The sequence below is a fragment of the Ursus arctos genome, unplaced genomic scaffold, assembly GCF_023065955.2.
Source record: "Ursus arctos isolate Adak ecotype North America unplaced genomic scaffold, UrsArc2.0 scaffold_4, whole genome shotgun sequence".
NCBI classification, from domain to species: Eukaryota; Metazoa; Chordata; class Mammalia; order Carnivora; family Ursidae; genus Ursus; species Ursus arctos.
The window spans coordinates 94,731,338-94,749,446 of record NW_026623056.1 but is presented as its reverse complement, the minus strand read 5'-3'; the positions used below and the strand labels follow the sequence as shown (position 1 = coordinate 94,749,446).

General features: G+C 51.7%; 2 protein-coding genes across 13 annotated transcripts in view; both read right to left on the bottom strand.

Moving 5' to 3' along the window:
* DIP2A (disco interacting protein 2 homolog A) overlaps positions 1-3,008 on the bottom strand; it is a 115,621-nt gene extending 112,613 nt beyond the window's left edge. For all 3 annotated transcript variants that reach the window (XM_026489146.4, XM_044385148.3, XM_026492074.4), the window contains exon 1: positions 2,688-3,008. In XM_026489146.4, coding sequence (XP_026344931.1) covers positions 2,688-2,778 — 91 coding nt within the window. In that variant the 5' untranslated portion in view covers positions 2,779-3,008. The remainder of the gene's footprint in view (positions 1-2,687) is intronic.
* A 14,032-nt stretch (positions 3,009-17,040) lies between these two features.
* Positions 17,041-18,109, bottom strand: part of PCNT (pericentrin) — a 130,415-nt gene continuing 129,346 nt past the window's right edge. For all 10 annotated transcript variants that reach the window (XM_044385194.3, XM_044385384.3, XM_044385223.3 and 7 more), the window contains 2 exons: positions 17,973-18,100; positions 17,041-17,500 (listed from right to left, as the gene is read on the bottom strand). In XM_044385194.3, coding sequence (XP_044241129.1) covers positions 17,457-17,500; positions 17,973-18,100 — 172 coding nt within the window. In that variant the 3' untranslated portion in view covers positions 17,041-17,456. The remainder of the gene's footprint in view (positions 17,501-17,972; positions 18,101-18,109) is intronic.

Genomic DNA, 18,109 nt, shown 5'->3' with positions numbered 1-18,109 from the left:
CAGTGGTTAATGACGACAATCCAGTGAGGGTGCTGGAGAACAAGGCCACACGTGAGTTATGAATAAAGGCAGGGCCACACTTTCAACTAGTCACTACTGGTATACGGGCCAAAGGAAGTTGTGCAGGATTTTCCAGATTATCCAGGTATCTAATACTACCAGTCTCCACGTGGGCAGCATTTTGTCTGTTAAGTTCCTCTTCCCCCTCACCTGCCTAGCGCGGTGTAAACGCTAGATTTTATGCAAGTTCTCATCCAGACAAACGTGGGCACTGTGAAGTCACCCTATTTTGACATTACTTTATTCTGAACTAGAAGTTGATCCCCTCCACACACCGTCGGGGGAGGGGAAGCACAGGACCAAGAGTCCCACTTCCTATTTCTACTTGATCAAAATTTAAAGATGATGACAACAAGACTAACTTGGTTGCTTCAGGACTGTGCTTCATTAATAACACCTTCCTTGAATTATAGAAACAAAACACCTTACCAGTTTCAAGGCACGTTCGCGTACTCTGACTGAATCTCTACAAGAACTACGGGGTGTCCACACGGCTGCCGTTCACCCCCTCTGACACCGACCAAACCCAAGCTCAGAGCTGCTGTCATCCAACGGAAGTTCGGGGGCGCGCACCGGAAGCCAGCCGCTGCGCCAAGACGCCGAAGGTCAGCCTAAGACGCGGTCCCTATCACAAAGCATCTCCACGTCCACAGGGAGGCCCTGCATCAACACAACCACAACGCAAACTGAAAAAGCCAGCACCAAAGGATTGGGAACACCCTGGGAGCAGGGCCAAGTGTGACTGTGCCTGAATAATCACTGACCTATTTGGGCCAAACGAAAGGTGTCAGGCGAGTCTAGAAGCTGGGACACAGGCCAGGGCTCCTGCCTCCCCGGTGCAATGCACTCTGTCCTTTCTTACGGCTCTGTTCACACCCTTCCCGGCCTAAGCTAGCTGTCCAGTTCCCTCCACTCCCATCGAACCTACACCCTTCCTCATCTCTACCTCCTCCACACACATCTAAAATGAGGACAGCACACACGGAGGCAAGAGACAGCGTTGTTTTCACTGAAGCACTTGTTCCGTCATACAAATTATGAAGTTCTTTGAGGAAAGGGTCCAACTCATCTGTCAACTCCCAGAAAGCGCTCAACCACACAACCACAAAACAACAAGAATTGAGGGAATAAGAAATACACTGGAGCAGAAATTAGGAGCCATCTGCAAAAACATATCTGAGATGGGTAAAGTCTGCGTCTACGTGATTTTCCCTTGTTGAAGAACTGTAACAAATTCGGGACAGTACTTCCTGTCACAATCATTCCTAATTTGAGTTTTTCAGACTTCTCAAGAGCATCTGATCACAAAGAATTCTCAAATCCACCCACTTCTTATTGCACTTCCATTAAAAAAAAAGTGCCATATATCATAAACTTTAAAAAATTTCAATGTTGAATTCAAAGCAGCTGCAAGTAGATGCTGGATTATCTGTAAAACAAAGGAAACAACCGTGCCTTCCACTCAGTTTGGCGAGGATTAAATGAGTAAGTCCAAGCAAGCACATACTTACTTAGACAGTTCTTCCAAAAACTCACAGCCCCAACCTGAGCCCACTTCTCAACCTGAAACTTAAAGAATAACTGGACTCTGAGAAAACGGATTCTAAAAACTGAAAATGGATTTAAGTTTCAAAAACAGAATTAAACATTTAGATGTGTTTCCTCAAAGGCCACTGGCTGCCCTGATAACTGGGCAAGAACTTACTCTGCAATGAATCCAAACAGAACAGCGGGACCCAAGTCTTGGGAACAGATCATTCTTGATGCCAAGCCACCCACCTCTGAAGTGCAATTACTCCAGTCTACTTTTAACAAATAACCATTCATTGAACTTTTTTTTAATTTTAAAAATTCCAGAAATGGGGCAACAACCTCATTCTAAGTGTTCAGTGCTTTGCATATGTTCTTTTAGCCTGAAGGACGCAGACAGGCAGGTGCTGTTACAACCCTGTAATGGGGGGTGGGCACGGGACACACAGGCTAGAGGTGGGCTCACAGGTCCTGGGTACAGCCACCGTCAGGAAGCGCAGACCTGCAGCCTGAAGCTCGGACAAACGCTGTCTTACTACTTGGACAAAAATGGTCATTCCACATCGAGACTCACGTGCTCGAGGCCAAACCACCCAGTCAAACCGCAGAGCTCGGTGACCCCACCGGGAACCCAAAGGCTGGCAGCGCAAGGGGGGGGGGGGGGGGCGTTTCCAGATCTCCAGGTGAGGGCCAGGTGGGGGTCCGGGCCGGATCTGGGGTCCGGGATGAGGGCCGGGCCGGGGTCTGGGGTCCGGAGTGAGGGCCGGGTGGGGGTCCGGGATGAGGGCCGGGCTCCAGGGTCCCGGGGTCTGTGGTGAGGGCCGGGACCTGGGGTCCCGGGGCCGGAGTGAGGGCCAGGCGGGGGTCCAGGCCAGGGTCTGGAGCGAAGGGCCGGGCGGAATCCGGGGTCCCGGTGTCCGGGCCGGGCGGGGGTTCGGGCTGGGGTCCCGGATGAGGGCTGGGCAGGGGTACGGGCCGGGGTCTGGGGTCCCAGGGTCACGACCGGGCCGGGGTCTGGGGTCCCAGGGTCACGGCCGGGCGGGGTCCCGGGGTCCCGGGGTCCGGGGTGAGGGCCGGGTGGGATCCGGGCCGCTCACCTTCCGACAGCTCCAGCTCCAGCTCGGCCAGGCTCTCCCGCACCTCGGCGGGCAGCGGCACCGCCTCCAGCGGACACCCGCGGTCGGCCATGGCCCGCTCTGGCCGCGCCCCGCGGACGACCAGGCCGGAACACGCCCGGGAGGGGCTGGGGCCGCGGTCCCGGCCGGACCAGGGTCGGGCGGCAGCGGCGGCGGCGGCGGCGGGCGAAGGTTACCTCGCTCCCCTCAGCCCCGCGACCCGCATCTGCGCGGCGGGGAGCTGAAGCGGCGGGATACGGGCGCGGCCGGAGCGGCTTCGCACCGGCGCGGGCGCGGGCGCGGGCACGGGCGCGGGCGCGGGCACGAGCGCGGGCTCCGCCGCCACCCCGCGCGCTCCCGATCTCCCGGCTGGCCCTACACGGACTGCGCGTGTGCGGCGGGAAGGGCGGGAGGAGAGTGCGCGTGCGCGGCGGGTCGTGGGCCGGGCTTGGAGCGCCCGGCCCGCCCAGCAACACCGAAGGCTCGCTGCCATTGGCCCCGAGGATGCGGGGAGTGCCCTGCGGAGTCCCACTGGGAGCGGCGGGCAGGTGAGCTGGGCTCCTGGACCAGCTCGCTGCTTGGGCCGGAGCACCGGCGGGGTTCGGCACTGTCCGCCCTCCCGGCTTGGGGTCTGGGGTCCACGGGCCTGCCCAGCCACTGGCCGGTGGGATGACCACAGCCCATTAGTTCAAGTGTTCCGTTCAGCGGCTCTAGGCGCTTTCCGCCGATTCCCAGTAGCCTTGCTGGACACCCTCTGCGCACTTTGAATACCTGCTGGAATAATACCTGCTGGAATATTGGCAGAGACCTACATGGGTCCCCCTGTGAGCCAGACATTTGTCCCCGGCTTTCATACGTGTTAACTCCTTTACTTTCTCAACCGCAGCAGAAGGTATGATATTGACCAGGAATGAGCTCCAGCGGCCATTTCAGACCATGAGGTGATCGTAGGAAGTGGGAGGACAGGCATAGGGGAGCACCAACCCATGAGGAGGCTGGGAGCTTGCTGGAGCTGAACTGGGAGGCCCAGGAATCCGGAAAGGGGAAGTGTGTCTGCAGGGTGCACCTGAAGGAGCCGGCCCCCAAATACTAAGGGGACGTGTGCAAGGGAGGCTTGGAGTGGCTGTGCCCAAGGTCGTATCCTCCCTGGAGCAGTGTACAGCTGGTGACTGAATGGAGTATAGAGATCTGGATCCAACACGGAGCACCTCTGATGAGCAGTACCCGCCCCAGAGCACACCAGACTGGCCAGAGCTCTGCAGCACCACCCCCCACACTTCTGTGTCCTCTGCCCAGTCCAGCTTCCTTCTGCTTCCTCTCACAGGTCGTATACCCCAAACTCCATCTCAGCATCTGCTTGCGGAGAAGCCATCCTGCAACACTTGCTACCAGGAGTGGTCTGAGAAAGCAAGGGAGGAGACGGGCCAAATCCCTCACAGCCCCTGTGGTGGTCTGTTCATTTCCCACTAGCTTTGAAGCTGGAGGGTGAACCTGTGAAGGGAAACGGAATACACTAAGGGGGTGACTTTTCCACCTTACAGTAGCAATCAAGAAGGATCATGGAATTGGGCAGCTGCTCCTTAGGACTACTGATACTCTTAAGAAAAACAACGCGGGGGTGGGGCGCCTGGGTGGCGCAGCGGTTAGGCGTCTGCCTTCGGCTCAGGGCGTGATCCCTGCGTTCTGGGATGGAGCCCCACGTCAGGCTCTTCCGCTGGGCACCTGCTTCTTCCTCTCCCACTCCCCCTGCTTGTGTTCCCTCTCTCGCTGGCTGTCTCTCTCTCAAATAAATAAATAAAATCTTAAAAGAAAGAAAGAAAGAAAAACAACGGGCACCTGGGTGGCTTAGTCGTTTGAGCGCCCCACTCTTGATCTCAGCTCAGGTCACAGTCTCAGGGTCGTGAGTTCAAGGCCCGCACTGGGGCCAGCGTGGAGCCTACTTAAAAAAATAAAATAAATAAAAAGAAAAACAGGAGTGCCTGGTGGCTCAGTCTCTTAAGCGTCTGTCTTCGTTTCAGATCACGATCCCAGGGTCCTGGGATGGAGCCCCGCATTGGGGTCCCTGCTGTGCAGGGAGCCTGCTTCTCCTTCTACCTCTGCTGCTCCCCCTGCTTGTGCGCGCTCTCTCTCTGTCAAATGAATAAATAAAAATCTTTAAAAATAAATAAAAATTAAAAAAAAAAAAACAAAGGATAGCTGATGGCTAATAACAGACAATTGAAAGCCATGGAGCCTGTTTGGTTGCATATAAAGAAACCATCTCCCACACTGAGATGATAAAGACAAGGGCCAGGCCCAGGGATTAATACGTCAAAGATGGTAAACACCCAACCAAGGCAGTCCTGTTATGCTAAGTTTGGGAAGCTGGTTGGGAAATCTGGGGCCACGACATGGCTTGGAGGTATCTGGTATCTGGCTAGATACCCTCACAAAGGCTTTGACTCCCCAGCCTACCCACGTGGCTATTTAGCCAGCCCTCCTTCCCCACCTACTGGACACCAAGCATAGAATCACAGTTATTTTTTGGGCATAATTTAGCTGGAAACATGAGATGGAAAGGGAACTATAATCCCCTCTCCCTCAAAGGAACTGTGTATTCGTTTGCTAGACCTTCACTAACAAAGTGCCACAAACAGGAAAGCCTACCAGGAATCGGCCTCTGGAGGCCAGAAGTCAGGACAAGAGGACGGCATGGGGCACCTGGCTGGTGCCGTCCGAGGGGCATGCGATTCTAGAGCCCCACATTGGGGGTAGAGATTACTAAAAAAGTAAACTTGAAAAAGAAAAAAGATGACAGCACGTCTGGGTCCTGCTGAGGACTGCGAGAGGCTGTCATTCCTCTGTCCCAGCTTCTGGCGGTCTGCCGGCAAGGTCTGGTATTCCTTGGCTTGTGGGTGCATCGCACCGATCTATGCCTTCATATTCACATGGCTTTTCTCCTACACGTGTGTCCATTTCTGCGTCCAAATTTCCCCTACTTAAAAGGACACCAGTGATATTGAATTAGAACCCGCCCTAATGAATTTCTCCAAACTGGATCATCTGCAAAGACCCTGTTTCCAAATAAGGTCATATTCACAGTTACTTAGGGTTAGTACTTCAACATCTTTTCTGAGAGGAGGTGGGGATACAATTCAACCCATAACAAGCTGTAAGAGCAGCCAACATATACTTCCAGGAACTGGGAAAATTTGTGTGGGGCTGGATTATGAGTGTGTTTAATGAGTGGTGGTCCCCAGCACCTTTAATTCATCAGCATGACCCTTGCAAAAATTGGAAGGGAGCTTTGATGTGAAATTGGTAGAAGACAAACATAGCGATCTGAAGGGGCACCTGCACCCCAATGTTCACAGCAGCAACGTCCACAGCAGCCAAACTGTGGGAAGAGCCCAGCTGTCCATCGACAAATGAACGGATAAAGATGTGGTTCATATATACAATGGAATATTACTCAGACATCAAAAAATGAAATCTTACCATTTGCAATGATGTGTATGGAGCTAGAGAGTATTATACTAATCAGAGAAAGACAATTATCATATGATCTCACTCATATGTGGAATGTAAGAAACAAAACAGGAGATCATAGAGGAAGGGAGGGAAAAATAAAACAAGAAGAAATCAGAGAGGGAGACAAACCATAAGAGATTCTTAACTCTAGGAAACAAACTGAGGGCTGATGGAGGAGGTGGGTGGGGGGACGGGGTAAGTGGATGATGGGCACTAAGGAGGGCACGGGGTGTGATGAGCCCTGGATGTTATACACAACGACGAGTCCCTGAACTCTACCTCTGAAACCAATAATATGCTAAATGTTAATTAGTTGAATTTAAATAAATTTAAAAACATAAAATAATGAAATAAAATTGGGAAGAAGAGTTTATTGGCTTATAAGCAATCTTCTAAGATATGGGATTTAGGACCTGCACAAAGACTGGGTGTAAACTTGTTAGAGGGATGGCTGCTAGCATGGTGGTGTATCTAGCGCTGTATAACAAATCACTACACACTTCGTGGCTTAAAACAACAAGGGTCACCTCGCTCGGTTACTCATTTACTCGCACGTCTGACAGCTGATGTCGGCCCCAAGATTGTGGAACACGTGGAGCAAATACACGGTTTTGCCTGAAGGCTATGTTGACAATTGCATCGTCCCATTACATCAATAACAACATGTTCATCAGCCAGTTGAGCAACAGGGGAAGATGCTGGAGACCTTGGTAAGATACAGATCTCCAGAGAGGAAATAATAAACCCTATGAATATTCAGGGACCTGCTACATCCACAATATTTTTAGGGATCCAGTGGTCAGAAGTGCCCACAGGGCACTTTCCAAAAGTAGAAGAAAACAATTGCATCCGGCACCTGCAATAACTAGAAAGCAAGATATTGTTGGATCTCTTCTGTCCTGGAAGCAGCAAGCTCCACACCTAGGAATCCAGCTCTGACTCAAATATTGAGTGATTTGGAGAACTGTCAGCTTTGAGAAGAGCCCAGAGCTTTGATGTCTACATACTTGGATCATCATCGTGGTATCCTGTTGGAGTGCCCCATAAGGGGGGGGCAGGTAACTAATGGAGGCCATTATAGGTCAGGCTCTGCTGCCTGAGTCATATGGTCTAGCACGTGGTATTGGTGGTTATTGGTGGTGGGGAATGACCCAATGTGGAGTTTCTGGTAGGTCCCAGTAGGAGGTTCACACTTCAGGACCTCGAAGTTCTGCCATACCACTTGGAGCAGAGAATTTACACATCTTCTGGGGGAAAAATATCCTGGTTTGCTACTGTGCTTTGATAGAGATGGAACACCTGACCTTGGGACACTCAAGTCACCATGCAGCCAAAATTGCCTATTATGAGATGGGCTACCAAACTGATGCGGCCGTCAAGTCAGCTGGGCCCAGCAACCATCCGTCATGAGATGGAAGAGGACACTCACGACTCAGCAGGAGCGTGTGCAGTCTGCAAGTGAGTGCAGAACAGGCAGCCCAGACCCACACGGCATCCACAGCGGTTCTCTCAGAGCCACCCCATCATTCCATGCCTACCACATACGGGAACCTTTATGACCAATTGACAAAGGAGCAAACGTCTTGAGCTTGGGTCGTAAAGGGGTTGGTTTGATACATGAGCTCAAAATGAAAATGGACAGCATGTAGGACAATGGTAAGCATATATCCTCCCAAAAAGCAAAGCTCTTAGTCATTAATCTTTTGTTTTTAATGTAACGAGCAAGGTGAGAATATATATGGACTCATGGGCAGTGTTGGATGACCTGGGTGATTGGTCGGGGACTGGAACAAAAATAATTAGAAGCTGGGGACACAGAGGTCTGTGATAGAAGCATGAGGGTTGACTTACTGGAACAGGCACCAAGTGTCGTGGCCTTTGTATAAAATGTGACTGCCCAGGGAGCATCCATGAAAGAAGCATTAAACAGGCAAGTAGACAGAATGCCTCATCCAGCTGACGTTGGACAGCAGTTCTCCCTGGCAACCCTAGTACTGGCATGATGGGCACAAGGACAAGGTGTTAGAGTGGAGGCTATTCCCGGGCCCAGCAGTGTGAGTTCTCTGACCAAAGCTGATCTCGCCACGAGCTGCCACGGAATGTCCAATCTGCCAGCAAAAGACCGATGCTGAGCTCGCAGTAGGGCTCCTTACGTTGAGGAGGTCGATCAACCAACTTTACTGCGTTGGAACTCTTCCATACGGGGAGAGCCAGCAGTTCATTTTCACAGGCATAGATTCATATTCTATATATCAGTTTGGCCTTCCTGCCCACAAATATCAGCCAGCAAGGGCTTACGAGTGTCTGTTCCACTGGCACAGGCTCCCGTATGGCATCATATGAGACGGGATTCACTTACAGCAAAGGAGGTGCAGGACTGCACCTTATGCGGCAGACGTGCAGTGAGCACAGGATCTGCTGCCTGACAGAGCACTGGGACAGCCAGGCACAGGCACAGCCGAAGTGCCAAAGTTGGAATTAATACTCTGCAAAGACGGGGTGCCATTCAGAGCTTCATATAGCACTGTGTTCCCAGTAGGAGGAATACAGGAGCTGAAATCCAAGGGGTGGAAACAGGAGTGGTCCCACTTACCATTGCCTCCAATGGTTCACTGTGGAACTCTGTGCTTCTTGTCTTCCCAAGCTCAGACTGCAGGGGGAGAGGTCCTGGTCCCCAAAAAGGACACTCACCAGGGAACATATCAACTGTCTCACTGCAGTGCCAACTATGGAGGTCTGGAAAGTGCATCTAGGAAGCAGCAGGCAAAAGGGGTCGTCACTGTCTTGGCAGTGGAGAAGGTATGACCGCTCTTACATTACACGATGGGGAAGAATATGTGGAACCCCGGTGATCCGTGTGAGTCCGTCTTCGTACTCTTTTGCTTAACTGTGATTCAGAAACTAAAGAATTAAAACACTAAATTGAAACAATATCTGCACTCCTATGTTCACTGCAGCAGTGTCTACAGCAGCCAAGACACGGAAGCAGCCCAGCGTCCATCGATGGATGAATGGACAGCGAAGATGTGGTAAACGTCTACAGTGGAATATTACTTGGCCATTAAAAAGGAGTGAAATCTGGCCATTCGCTACAACGTGGATGGAGCTAGAGGGTCTTCCGCTAAGTAACATAAGCTGGTCAGAGAAGAGACAAGTACCGTAGGAGTCCACTTACATGTGGGACCTAAAGAACAAAACAAGAGACAAGAGAAACCGACTCGTAAACACAAGAACCGATGACATCAGATGGGAGGGGGTGGGGTGCGGAGAAGACGGAGCTGAAGGGGCACACACGTCCACTGACGAGGGAGTCATGGGGAATACAGTCGGTGATACTGGACGACTGTTGTGTGATGACAATGGTGACACTTACCATGGTGATAGTGTACAGAATTGTTGAATCACTATGTCATACACCTAAAACTGATACCACGGTCCGTGTCAACCTTACTTCAGTGAAAAATAAAAATATGGGGGGCACCTGGCTGGCTCAGTCAGTGGAGTCTGTGGCTCTTGATCTTGGGGTTGTGAGTTTGGGGTGTAAAGATTACTTAAAAATAAAATCTTTAAAATAAATAAATAAATAAATAGGCAGACACCTGGCTGGCTCAGTTGGTAAATCATGTGACTCTTGATCCTGAGGTCATGAGTTCAAGCCCCAATTTGGCCATGGAGCCTACTTAATAAAAAAAGTAAAAAATAAGTAAAAATTTTAAAAAGTAAAATAAAAATTTTTAGTAGGAGTGCATTAGATATGCAAGTAATCAATCATGGAACTTCACATCAAAAACTAGGGATGTACTGTATGGTGACTAACATAATATAATAAAAAATTATTATAAAAAATTAATAAATTATTCATAAAAAGAATGCATTAAAAATAAAAGCATAAGCTAAGAACATTTTATTCCATCAAAAAGTAAAAAGTAGGCTGGCTCAGTCAGTAGCACGTGCAACTCCTGATCCCGGGGCTGTGAGTTCACGCGCCACGTTGAATACAGAGAGTACTTAACATTTAATTAAATAAAATATAAAAATAAAAATACATTAGAAAAAAAAAAGAAACCTAAGGAATTCAACTTGCACACGTAACGAAGGGGTCTGCCTCTGGATTCATGGATCCCCGTGGTCTGGCTGTAGGGGAGGTCACGAGATACAGGTGCTGTCGGCTTAAGGCACACACGACTCGAGACATTCCCTCAGGCTTGTAAGATGCGTCTCCAAGCTGGTGCTGGAGAGCCTTCAGTGGCCACTCCACTCTTCGGTCAAGGCAACGGTTCCCAGCTGCTGGGACACGTGTGTTAGTTCCCAAACTGGCCCCTGTATATAGATACCCAGAAGAGAAGGGGGCAAAGGATGAGGCCAACCACTCCAAATTGGTAGGTGGCAGGTATAAGAAGCAAGGGAGCTTCCTTATGAGGCCTGTCTTGGGCAGCCATAGGACAGGTAGATCTCCACGCCCGCCCGCCAGTTAAAAGTGTATATAGAGGCCTTAGCTGGATTCAGTCATATACTTGATCCAGATGGACTCAACAAGGCTATGTCCTTGGAACAGCACCCACAATGGGAACAAAGAGGCAGAGCACACATTCCAAGGACAGGGGAGGGAGTGAGGAGCGTCCGGTGGATTGCCCAGTTCCAGCTCGCGGGTCAGCTGGCAGTCACACCCTCTCGATGACCTCCCCCAACAACGGTAAGACCGGTGGTTGTAGGAGCGTGAGGTCCCCCTGCACCGTCAGTGCCTGAGCGCAGCCTGGCGCCCGGAGCCGGTGCTGTGCAGAGCGGCAGCCGGGGGCGGGATGTTCTGTAAGTCCACGGAGGCTGGTGCTGACGGATGTACCGCAGGCAGGGAAGCCAGATTCACACCTGCGATACGTGTCTAGCCTCGGGTGACACATCACCGCCTCCTCTGTGACGGGAGGAGCCACGCCACCGTATCACGTCTCGGCACTGGCATCCGCTCTTGGCAACTCAGGCATTGCAAAGTGGCAGAAGCCAAATGGAAATCTTCCCAAATCCACCCCTGAGCCTGGTTGCAGAGTGGCAACTGTCCACTCCTGGCTGATGCCACCTGCAGAACACACCTGTTCTTTCCTGTTCTGTCAACTGGCCACAGGGAACTTCCCAGGAGACCACAGACCACTGCGGGAGGCAGGGCGCTAAAAGACTCAGCTCCGCTCACCTGGGTGGTTTGGATCTGTTCAGACCCAGTTTTGTGTGTCTTCCAACACGATGGTATTAGATGGTGGGAGGAAGCTTTGGGAGGTCACGGGTTCCAGGGGGTCACGAGGGTGAAGTGTTCGTGAGTGGGATCGGAGCTTTACGAGTCACGCGGGTTGCTTCCCTCTCAAGCCTCCTGCACGTGAAGACACAAGTCACAGTGAGCAGTGTGTTCCCTGGGGAGGCCTCGCCAGAGCCCCACCACGCAGGCACGCTCATCTTGGACCGCCAGCCTCCACAGCCGTGAGAAGTGCGTTTTTGTTGTCGTCCGCAAACCACACGGTTTATGGTATTTTGTTACCGCGGCCGGAGCTAAGACAACACTGTGTCCAGTCCTCGGTGGGTGCTGGTCACTCTGTTCCGTGACTTGTTCAGGCCATCTCCTCCCACAGCAGGCCTGTTCTCCACTGAGGTCACACTCTTGACAAGGGTCCAGGAGCTACAGCCCCTGATGAGAGGTTTCTATTCAGGCCCCCATCACTTTTTCCTCAATACCAGTCACAAAAGACAATCAGACAATGAGTTCGGCAGTGCCCGTCACAATCTTATTTTAGGGTCTTTGATTGTTTAGACACCACAGGACTCTGGTCTATCGCATTAAAGACATCCTAGTAACAGGTCCTAGTGAACAGAAAGTAGCAGGATATGTGGTGGCTGTGAGGAAGGCCCCATGGAAAGCTCTGGGAGGCGAGCAGTGTGCGGAGAAGCATGGTGTCCCTTCCAGTATCAGAGGCAAGTAGCTACACTTCGCACGGCCCACAACTAGGGACGGCATGTCTGGACTGGGTCACAACCATGCTTGGCTGTGCCGCTCCAGCCTGCACACTGGGGAAGCCACGGGCCGTGAGCTTCCCGGGAGACCAGCACTGAAGACCTGTGGCTCTGGCCCTCAGCGCCCCCAGTGCGGGAGGCCGGACAGCGCTCCACGTTAGAGGCCCATCAGGGCGGACCACCAGGGTCTCGAAGCAGAGCGTTTCCATTGAGAAACACCAGACTTATGCCTGGATCCTGGCAGAGCCCAAACGCCCGCCCGCCCAAGCGACACACAGCCCGCACAGCGCGTCGCGCACGGGGCGCTGCCTGCCTACCACGCCGCGAGGAAAGCCGGGTGCAGTGGGACCCTTGTCACCTGAAGGGCTATGCATCTGAGGTGTAATGAAAAAATATGTATCTGGTCTTCGCCGCTGGTTCCTGGCTCCTAAAACCCTTGGAATTTCCCGGTAGGAGCGTCCTCTCGTTGTAAGGAGCCCCCCTTGAGCGCACCGGAGTTTTTCACTGCGTGGACTCACAGTGGGGTCCCTAGAGAGCTTCGGGATGGGGGCTGGGCATCCACTTCGATCATGTGCCAGATAATCACGACTACACCATGAAGCCCCGCTACAGCCCTGAGCAAGGTCTGGGGCCTTCCGGGGCGGGGAACCCCTGCTGAGAGGCAGGTGGCCTGCCCGCAGACGGCACAGCAGCTCCGTGCCCTGCCCCCAACCCTGCCCTGTGCCACGCTTCCACTGGGCCGCTCCTGAGCTGCGTCCTTCATACCAAACATGCAGCGCTTCCCGCATTCTAGTCGTTCCAGCCAATCCCCAAACCTGAGGGGAGAGGTTGTGGAAACACCCGTTTGTGTAGTTGGCCAGGCAGAAGTGTGGGTGGCCCGGGGACCCCGCTTACGGCTAGTGTCTAAGGTGGGGCAGTCTGTGGGACTGAGTTGTGCCGACTCCAGGTAGTGTCAGAACTGAACGGACCCACGGGACACTCAGCTGTGCTGGAGACGCGCTAAAAACGGACAGGACAAGACTCGAGCAGGTCAGGTGTACAAAAGTGAACTGCGTGAAATTTCTCCTGCTCCGTTGTCCCCGTGCCTCTGTCCGCTTCTACGTTGGACACGGATTTGCTTTTCCTGCCAAAGCTCGTTTGTGGACCTCCCAAATTCTTATTCTCCATCACTCTTCTCACAGCAGGCGTGGCACTCCCTGATGTTACTAGTAGCTTCCATCACCTGGAGTAGCTCACCCAGCAGATGGTGGGCAGGCCCGCCTGCCAAGACACTCACCGAGCCGTTCCTCCCGCAGCTGGGACGCGTCAGCCTGGAGGCCTATAGGTGAGACAGGCATGGCCCCTGGTCCTGTCATGCCAGACGACTCCCGAGGAGTTTCTGCTTCCCAATCTAGGACTCTGGGCTCTGCCGTCCCAAGAGAGGACTGCTTCCCCCAGATGACAATGGCCCCTTTGAACAAGCAGCGGAGACTGTCCCCTGGATCAGCAGGGACAGAGTTACTGTACTGGCCGGTGTGACGGACTCCAACCGCCATGAGGCAACTGGGTGACTACCATGCAGGAGGACAGGGAAATCGACCTGCAACCTAGCACATTCACTAGGCACCTCTTGGTACTCAGTACTTTCAAGCTCAACTCTAAGAGGAGAAAACAAGGGAAGTCTTCTAAGACCAAGACTATTAAGGTCTCAAATCTTTCTGGAAGGGAAGCTGAGGTCACCCAACCAGCCGAGGTGCTGGCTGAGGGCCAGGAACCAAGGCCCAGGCGATGGAAGAGGGGATGGATGCCAAGCAGGTAGGGCCTTGCAACTCCATACAGAACAGGGAGGTGGCGGGCTCCCGCCCCCTCCAGCCCCCACTCTGTGTGAGGAGCTGCAGTGCGTCAGCTGCACAAAGTCATGAAGGGCTGACCCCGCCCAAGAGGAGAAGTCGGTTTCCCCCGGAGAGCAAGGCCGTGTGCGCTGTGGAGAGGCTCAGAGCACCCCACAACACGCCCCTCAGGTCAGGCAGGCGCGCCACGTCAGGTCTCGGTCAGTAACTGCGGGTGAGGCGTGAGAACCAGAGGGGTGGGGGGTGCTGCCCCAGAGCCTTCACATCGAGTCTCCCCTGCCTGCCCTGCGCAAGGACCGTCCCAGGCTCCCTAATCCAGTCTTGGTGGACAGGAGGGCAAGGAGGGACATTTCTCTCCTTCTGACGGTGCTGCACGTGGCATCCCTGGCAGCTGACGCGTCTCCTGTGTGGCCTGGGTCCTGCTGGAGGAACCCTGTGCCTGGGTCCCTGTGACAACTCCATCGACCTTGCAGCCCCCAGGCCAGCAGCTTCGGGCCGGGCTCCCGCACCGACAGAACAATCAGATCCTTGCATTAAGTCCCTTTCTTTGGGCACCTGGAGTGGTTGCAGTTTCCCTGCCCAGGCTCAGACTCAGACAGGACCCTGTTACTAGATGGAGGCGTCCTGGCTCAGGCTCCGGTTGGTCATGATGTATCTGTCATCTTTCCTCATGAAAATTTTCACACAGCCACAGGCTCACGATATGAACTAGATTCAACAAAGATTTTGCCATGTTTACTTAATACATATTTAAGTGTATATATGTATTTTTCTGACCATAGAACCATTTCAAAGTATGATGTGGCTCATTTTTAATTTTTAATTTAAAAATTTTTAATTTAAATTCCTTTAACATATAATGTATCATTAGTTTCAGAGGTAGAGGTCAGTGATTCGTCAGTTGCATGTAACACCCAGTGCCCATCACATCCCGTGCCCTCCTTCGTGCCCATCACCCACGTTCCCCTCCCCTCCAGCAACCCTCAGTTTGTTCCCTGGAGGTAAGAGTCTCTCATGGTTTTTCTCCCCCTCTGATGACTTCCCATTCAGTTTTCTCTCCCTTCCCCTGTGATCCTCTATGCTGTTTCTTAAGTTCCACATATGAGTAAAATCATATAATTGTCTTTCTCTGATTGATTTATTTCACTTAGCATAATCCCCTCTAGTTCCATCCACGCCGCTGCAAATGGCAAGATTTCATCCTTTCTGATGACTGAGTAATATTCCATCGTATATAATTATACCACATCTTTATTCATTCAGCTGTGGATGGACGTCTGGGCTCTTTCCACAGTTTGGCTGTTGTGGACGTTGCTGCTGTGAACACTGGGGTGCAGGTGCCCCTTCGGATCACTCCATGTGTATCTTTGGGGTAAATACCTAGTAGTGCAATTGCTGGGTCGTAGGGGAGCTCTATTTCCAACTTTTTGAGGACCCTCCCTACTGTTTTCCAGAGTGGCTGCACCAGCTTGCATTCCCACCAGCAGTGCACGAGGGCTCCCCTTTCTCCGCATCCTCACCAACATCTGTTTCCTGACTTGTTAATTTTAGCCATTCTGACAGGTGTGAGGTGGGATCTCAGTGTGGTTTGGATTTGTATTTCCCTGATTTCACTCCTTATTCTTTTTTTTTTTTTTAAAGATTTTATTTATTTATTCGACAGAGATAGAGACAGCCAGCGAGAGAGGGAACACAAGCAGGGGGAGTAGGAGAGGAAGAAGCAGGCTCATAGCGGAGGAGCCTGATGTGGGGCTTGATCCCACAACGCCGGGATCACGCCCTGAGCCGAAGGCAGACGCTTAACCGCTGTGCCACCCAGGCGCCCCTCGCTCCTTATTCTTAATAATTCTGCGTACACAGCCTAAGAAAGCAGCACTCTGTTACCTGTCAGCACACCAGCACACCCAAGATTTACAATTAACAACTCCCTTAAAACCTATTATCCAGCACAGATTCAGGGGTACCCCCAGTGACCCCCAACACTATCTTCACAGCTGCTGTCCCTCAACTTAGGACTAAGCTTCACCATTGCCCTGGGTTCTGTCTCTGAGAGAACAGGCCCCACGTTTGTTTTCCCATCGGTGTGCTCAAGCTGATGAGACTGGGTGAGCCGCTTACACGGTATCTTCTTCCTCACGGTCTCATGCAATTTGTTCCTCCTCCTCCAGGCCAAGAGCGCGGCCACCAGGGACTCTGTGCAGTCCACACAGCACCACGGCCAGACCCGAATGCCGGGCCACCGCTCCAAGCCCCACGTACGGTGCTTTGAGGACCTCAGTGGAGGACCCCTGGGCTGCAGAACGGCGGTTCTCTAACTGGATCGACCCTGCCTACTAATGAGCCAGCACTTTTCCATAAACAAGAATGTTCCCTCACCTGAGGGGATGACCTGTGGTTCCTCCATGGAGGGCAGGGCGATAATGATTAACTCTCGTGGGTACTGAGCTGGTGTGATGGTCACTTCTGCTGGTGGCTCCATATGAGCCATCCCACGTGGGTATTTATTTATTCAGTATTTGGTAACCTACCACAGTTACTCTCCTTCTGGATGCAAAACTGAAGAGACACTGCCTGGGCTCCTGCCCCTGGGGCTGGTGACAATCCCGCCTTAGTGACAGGAAGCCGCGGAGCGCACAGCTCGGCGGAACAGGTAGAGAGGACAGTCCTGTCGGCTGATACACAGAGAATGCACGTGCGCCAGTGTTGTAGGCTACAAGGAAAATCTACCATGGAAAGCAGGCATTTGGAAAAAGGTGTTTTATATTAAAACCTATACCCAGCAGAATAAACGTGACGTTCAAAGGTCTAAAACCACACGCAAATACTAAGAAACCGAGAAAGACCGAGGCAAGTGGCTATCTTTCTGTCTTTACCAGGCAAAGAGGTCTTTGTGTTCCACCGAAAACTTTGACGTACAATTCAACTTAAATTCTAAGTCTGTTTTGGCTTTTTGCTAACGATAAAGCAAATTGGATAAAGCTAAAAAAACAACACAAGGGCCGTTCACAAATAAAATAGTGTGATTTTATTCTTTTTGATTTTGATGTGTTTTTGTCTTTAAACCAAGTTCCCATCTGTACACTCTAAGAAAATAAACAATAGGAAGCCAGTCTCTGCTCACTTCCTGGAGGCAAGCAGGGCAGGCGCCTGTCACTCACGAGTGCGCACGTCACCTTATGAAGGTAAGGGGCTGAAACACATGGAAGTCACAGAGAGGATGCTCCATCTGGCTTGGTAGCATTGCACAACGATGAGAACACTCAATGAACGGCACTCGGGCTGGCATCTCAGGCACACGCAGAGACCGGGCACTGACTGTACGCCACGCCACGCCATGCCACGAGCCTTCCTTGGAAAAAGGGAAAAAGTATATCTTTTCCTCAAATAGAATTGTCATAGGTAAGAGCCACAAGGATTTTATTCATTGTTTAATCTTCTGGCGGCAGGATTTCTTTGAAGCGGAATCTAAAAATAAATAAAAATGACATAAAATAAAATCTAAAAAAACAAAAAAGACATTAGAAGTCTTTGTGTGTCTTTTAAGAAGAATTTCAAAATTTTGAAACAGTGCCACTGAATTAATCTCATTTCTGGTAAAAATGACAATTAAGGTATACAACGGTTTAAAGTATGATGGTAAAGAAACCCCAGACCGTGCTGGCTGGACCATGATCTTTGTGCCGTGTGTGTGTGTGAGGGGAGGGAACTGAGGACCCAGCGAGGGATGAAGCAAGTGGTCCCCACGCTTCCTGCTAAGGACACTGTCCACACGTCCGAGGCACCTTCACTCATGCTGGTCCTTCTGATGCTGCTGATGACGGCTGATTACGAAGACTGAAACGAACACCACGGACTCAGCCGAATGCTACAGGCGTTGCTATGTTATTTTACGTTCCTTGTGTGTATTATTGGAAAAAACGAAGAAGAACTCTGTTACCTGGAGGCGCCCCTCCCAGTCTTTGCTGGATCATTTCTAAATGATGGATATATTCCGTCAGGGAATGCTCAGGGTCTTGAGAGGCTGTCAGGGATCTTTCTGATCTTGCATTTGGGGATGGAGTGGATCTTCAAACA